The 6,893-nt window shown below is 36.4% G+C and overlaps 1 protein-coding gene across 4 annotated transcripts in view; it reads right to left on the bottom strand.

The window, feature by feature from the left end:
- Window positions 1–1,146, bottom strand: part of NFIA (nuclear factor I A) — a 761,934-nt gene extending 760,788 nt beyond the window's left edge. For all 4 annotated transcript variants that reach the window (XM_053693636.1, XM_053693638.1, XM_053693642.1 and 1 more), the window contains exon 1: window positions 852–1,146. In XM_053693636.1, coding sequence (XP_053549611.1) covers window positions 852–878 — 27 coding nt within the window. In that variant the 5' untranslated portion in view covers window positions 879–1,146. The remainder of the gene's footprint in view (window positions 1–851) is intronic.
- Between the last annotated feature and the right edge of the window lie 5,747 nt (window positions 1,147–6,893).

The following is a 6,893-nucleotide window of genomic DNA, read 5'->3' as shown; positions in this document are numbered from 1 at the left end:
ACACTCACAGGCAGCCAACCCAGCAAGCACCACTACACAACTACATGCCCCACACACTCACAGGCAGCCAACCCAGCAAGCACCACTACACAACTACATGCCCCACACACTCACAGGCAGCCAACCCAGCAAGCATCACTACACAACTCCATGCCCCACACACACACAGGCAGCCAACCCAGCAAGCACCACTACACAACTCCATGCCCCACACACACATACCCCCTATACTCAAAGACACACACACAAACTTACACTCACAGGCAGCCAGCCCAGCAAGCACCACTACACTACTCCATGCCTGAAGCTAATGTGTCACTTCTGCAATGCCAATGTCATGGTGTGAGTCTAAAGGATCATTATGTCTACTCATCTAGTCAGGGAATTATAGTACAGTTGGCTGCACATGGAGTGAGTGTGTGTGTGTATATATATATACATACATACACATACACACACACATACACACACACACATACAGACACACACATACACACACACACATACACACACACACATACAGACACACACATACACACACACACAGACAGACACACACATACAGAAATGCACACACGTATAGTGACACAGTATATATATGTACATTTGCAAGTAGAACATATAATACACATGTATATAGACATAAAGCACTACATATATCACAAGCTGCTAAATACCATTGCTGCTGTTAAACAAACGATAAGGAAATAAGACAACATGCAGCCATATACAACACAAACAGGCAGCCCTGGCACCCGGGCACCCATAAGGGGACAGTGACAGTAAATGAGTGCGGCGCCATGTGCCCTCAGTGCAGCACAAAGTTACTTAAAGCTACAACAGCTGCTTACCTGGGTGAGACAGAGCGGGGAGTACATCCTGCCGGGTGGGACAGAGGCTACAGGGGGTGTTTGTCTGGGTTTTGGGGAGGAAAAAGGGAAGAGACAGAGATAAGAGAGAGAGGGGAAGAAATTCAAGCCCGCTTCTTGCTCTCACATTTCCAACTCTGCAAACTGCAGGCAGCGCTGAGCCTCTCCATGAGCTGAACTTTAACCCCGCCTAGAGTTTCCCCCACTGGAGCGTTGTATGCGGGGCTGCTGCTGCGGCGCTGCCCCCGCTCTCTCCGCTGCTGCTGCTGCTGCTGTACGGTGGCACAGTGTTATAGGCTGGGAGCTTGCTGCAAGCAGGAATAACTTTCCGGATCCTGCAGCACCCAGCCCCCCACCCCTCCCCTCCGCCTAATCATGCGAAACGGCCTGATCGATACATCAAATAGTCCGGGTTACACGTGGGGGTGGGCACGGCGACTGGCACGGCAGGGGTTAACCGTAACTTTTTGTCTGGCGGGACTTAACGTGTTGTTTCCCGGTATACGAGGAATAGCAGCTGCTACTTTATTGTGAATGTCAGTATTAGTCTGGTATTTCATGCCCTGTAGCTGCCAGGCACTTAGTGCTACCAGTAGGTGGGCACCGGGTGGCAGGCAGTGCAGGGGTTAATTAAAAGCACTCCTCTATGCAGCTGTTAACAGCTTATACCCCAGAATCATTTTGTAAATACATAAATAAAAGCAGACTATAAGTGGGTGGTCACTGGGTGACAGTTCCATGGATAAAAGTGCCACTTGTCTTGTGGGTCCTGCAGCATTTTGCATTGTTTCATGCAGAGCTTTATCACTTACTGTTCTAATATAAGTTTTAGATGTAACTGTTACACTATTCATTTAACACCTTAGCTGCCAGTGACAGCTACAGCATGGGTTTGGTTAATGCAAGTTTCATTTTCTTTACCCATGCAATACCCCCTCCTCTTACACACAGGGCAGCAGTTTTAATTTTAATATTTTATTGAAAAATAAATCTGTGAAAGGGGCAACTAAATTTGCTGCTATATCCATCTGTGTTTAACATTTAACCCCTTGGTTGTCAAGGATTACACTTATCAGCTGCCAAAGGTTATACTTATCTTTGAATGTCAAGGCGTTACATACCAATAATATTAAAATGATCTGATTCAAAACAGTGAAATAAATTTGATTATTTGGCAGCCAATGAGTTCAATATAGATATAAAATGAATTATGATTGGAAATATAGCTGAAGAGCTTACACTCCATAGCATCTTGCTTTTTTTAAATTTACACTGATGACTAATGTAATAAAGTTGTGAAACATTCTCTGGCACACCCATAAAGGAAATAATTAGTAAATATCTATCTTTCTTGTACTTAAGTTATAGTAAACCTCAAGTACACCCATAAAAGGTTTTACTAAGAAATGAGTTGGTAAATAGCTATTTTCTTGCACTTTAGTTATAGTAAACCTCAAGTAATGATCTCAGCCTTGCCCTTGCACTACTCCAAAAATTGTCCCTGGTTTGTGTTTGACTGTTGGCATTTTTTGCCATGCATTGACCAGCAAAGTCCATGCTAGCTTTATTCAGACACCCCTTCCATCCTTCCATATATCTGTTATACAGGCCTCTTTTTCTATATACTAAACAGGCTGTCTTTCTTCCATAAATCATAGCTATATTGTACAGGTTGTGCATTGACATAGTAAAATAATAAATATGTCTCCTATCTAAAACATAGATAAACATGTTTATTTTTTGTAAATAACGTAAAATATGTATGTATTGTTTTTTTTTGTTTGTTTTTTGTCCCGTAAGGCAATATTTATTTACGGGAAATACAACTTTTCAAATACTGTCTGAGTTCCTTTGGCACAAAGTTACTTAGAGATTTAGGGCTGTTTAAACCTGTGGTGATTTTTTTGTATGTTTAACCATTAGTTGTTTCAGGAAATCCGAGCAACTTGCTGGAAGGCCACAAATTTATTTCTGCTTGTTGGCTTACACAGACCTTGCTTTTCATCTTTCCTAGATACTAGTTTTTGGCTCACATTCTGACTTTTGTCCAAGCCACAGAGAAAACTTATCACACAAATTACTGTCTAAAGTATTTTACAAACACAACAATTATTAACCCCTCTGGCTGCCAAGGAATCCATTGCTACAGTTCTCTAAGGTGTCATAGTTGAAAATATTTACAGTATTTAGGTGTAAGAGATCATTAATTACATTTAATATTTTATTTTGATTGGTTGTCTAAGACATGGAAGGAAACCAAAACAGATAATGTATTGTTTGTACTTGTATAACACATGCAGAAAATGATTCCAGTTAAAAGCAAACTTTAAAAAAATGTCTTTCAATCAAACTTACAAATATTACAAAATAGGGACTAAATGACAGTTTTAGTTTAACTAGTAGAAAAAGTAGGGTTGCATTAGTGCTCGGCATGGTAGTAATATATCTCTATTTTCACAACACATTTTTTTTCACAAGATCCAGCTCCTTGTGGTTTGCAATATTATCTTAAGGAAGGTTTGGCGCTCTTTGTGTAAGGACAGTTTGCGCCCTCTAGGCTGAGAATTCCACTTCCAAGTTCAATTTACAAAACTCAGTTCAGACCTGCTCCACTATATTTAAACAAATGAAAGAAGGAGAAAAAAAAAAGCATTGTAAAAGCAGGCGTACAAATGAAAGAAGATATTGTATACCATAATCTGTCTTCCATAAAACTTCCTGCAGATGATTTCTCTGCCAGACTTTTTTTTATATTTTTGACACAGTTAACTTTTCTTTTTTTTTTTTTTTTGTCTTTAAGTTGTAGAGTTAAGTAAAGAAAATGATTTGGTGAAGGAAACCATACAGGATTGTAATAATCAATCAGCTGCAAAGAATGGCATTTATTGAGCTGTTAAAGTGAAAATATAAAAGTTTGATAAGTAAAGAGACCTAGGGAGGTTTCGCCTTGAATGCCCGCTGGAAATGTCTGTGCAGAAGAGGCTCCTTCCCCAAGCTGTGCTATACATACTTGCCCTGGCACCCTGCCCAGCATTGCATTTACAGTGTTTTATATGCATAAACGTTACCTTGCCTGCTAGTGAAACCCTCTTAGACATATAAATTATACCCAGCACATCTAAAATAAATATGCTTCAGGGGTACATAATGGTCAGAGTGAAAATAATTAGAAATAGGTTGCAGGGCCTAGATAATTTACTACTTTGCAAAATAAAATGTTTAGTATTACATTATTTATTTTGCAAAGCATCATATAAAAAAGGGCACACCCACAAATGTTTTCAATTGAAGTCATTTGCCTAAATGGCTGGCTGGTCCTATAGAAGTTATATCCCAATAAAATATAGGGTTACATGGATTTGTACATAGGCATATTGGTATTCAGTCCCAGTTTTATTCCCAAAATGTAATGGACAAATGCATTTACTATTAAGGCAGTAATTAAAAAAATGATAGAGTTTTTAAGTCAGTTTTTAAAAAGCAGTTTATATTATGGGATATGGCAAAACCCTTTTAAGCATTACAGACACTTCCATGATTAATGGGTAATTTATAAGTGAATGGGAAAGAATGTAGATCACAGACTGGTTGCTAATTACAGGACTGTCTGCTCCTTTCTTGGTGCTTTCACTAATGCAATGTACTTAAGACACTTCCCGTGAGAAAATGTAAAGAATTTTGTATAAATAGAATTTTGGAGCAGCAGTGACATAAAGTTATTTGATGAATGCTAAATCAATAAAGGCTACAATGTGTTCAATATACATCTGTTACAGGCATAAAATAATGCTAAAGTTTTATTTAATCATCAGTTTCCTGCAATTGCTTTTTTAACTTCAGGGACAGTTTTACAAATACAAATCAAGTCTGCAACCCCATACAGAGCACAAGACTATTGTCTGCTAATCCTCTGTGTGAGACCCTGAATTGGCCTCAGGCCCGCCCCTCACCAAATACTAGCAAGGGATTGGATAGTACCGTCATCAATTATAATTATGTCACGCTGATTGGTCAATAGACATGCCGCTCATCTTTTGTCTAGCCCAACAAATTCCTGCAAAGGATTGGACAAATCTGTCATCAATCATAAGCACTGACACGCTCATTGGTTAACAGCCACGTCGCTCATTGCCCGTCTAGACACTTCCTTTGTGTAAGGGGAGGAAGCAGCAGCAGAATTCTTGTACAGAGCAGACGGCTGCAGTGTTCACTTATTTTTTTCCCCTAGTAGAAAATCTGCACAGCTCAGCAATTTTTTTTCCAACTAACAGAAACGCTCCCTTATATTGGTTCATGAAACCAGAAACCCTGCATAAGACATTAACCCCTTGAATGAGAGATCACTGCAGCCCTGGCACACAAAGAGTTAATATTACATTTATTACAAAAATATATATTATGCACATACAGCATTTATATGGTTAATTGCATGCACAAATACACAACTACATTAGCTTTATAATAGTGTATCTCACTATATACCACGTACCATATTAATATAACTCACTATATACCACGTACCATATTAATATAACTCACTATATACCACGTACCATATTAATATAACTCACTATATACCACGTACCATATTAATATAACTCACTATATACCATATTAATATAACTCACTATATACCATATTAATATAACTCTCTATATACCACGTACCATATTAATATAACTCACTATATACCACGTACCATATTAATATCTCACTATATACCACGTACCATATTAATATAACTCACTATATACCACGTACCATATTAATATAACTCACTATATACCATATTAATATAACTCACTATATACCATATTAATATAACTCACTATATACCACGTACCCTATTAATATAACTCACTATATACCACGTACCATATTAATATAACTCACTATATACCACGTACCATATTAATATAACTCACTATATACCACGTACCATATTAATATAACTTACTATATACCATATTAATATAACTCACTATATACCACGTACCATATTAATATAACTCACTATATACCACGTACCATATTAATATAACTCACTATATACCACGTACCATATTAATATAACTCACTATATACCATATTAATATAACTCACTATATACCACGTACCATATAAATATAACTCACTATATACCATGTACCATATTAATATAACTCACTATATACCACGTACCATATTAATATAACTCACTATATACCACGTACCATATTAATATAACTCACTATATACCACGTACCATATTAATATAACTCACTATATACCACGTACCATATTAATATAACTCACTATATACCACGTACCATATTAATATAACTCACTATATACCATATTAATATAACTCACTATATACCATATTAATATAACTCTCTATATACCACGTACCATATTAATATAACTCACTATATACCACGTACCATATTAATATCTCACTATATACCACGTACCATATTAATATAACTCACTATATACCACGTACCATATTAATATAACTCACTATATACCATATTAATATAACTCACTATATACCATATTAATATAACTCACTATATACCACGTACCCTATTAATATAACTCACTATATACCACATACCATATTAATATAGCTCACTATATACCACGTACCATATTAATATAACTCACTATATACCACGTGCCATATTAATATAACTCACTATATACCATATTAATATAACTCACTATATACCACGTACCATATTAATATAACTCACTATATACCACGTACCATATTAATATAACTCGCTATATACCATATTAATATAACTCACTATATACCACGTACCATATTAATATAACTCACTATATACCACGTACCATATTAATATAGCTCACTATATACCACGTACCATATTAATATAACTCACTATATACCACGTACCATATTAATATAACTCACTATATACCACGTACCATATTAATATAACTCACTATATACCACGTACCATATTAATATAACTCACTATATACCACGTACCATATTAATATAACTCACTATAT

This window comes from Bombina bombina, chromosome 10 (genome assembly GCF_027579735.1).
Source record: "Bombina bombina isolate aBomBom1 chromosome 10, aBomBom1.pri, whole genome shotgun sequence".
NCBI lineage: Eukaryota > Metazoa > Chordata > Amphibia > Anura > Bombinatoridae > Bombina > Bombina bombina.
This window is presented reverse-complemented; position numbering and strand designations above follow the sequence as displayed.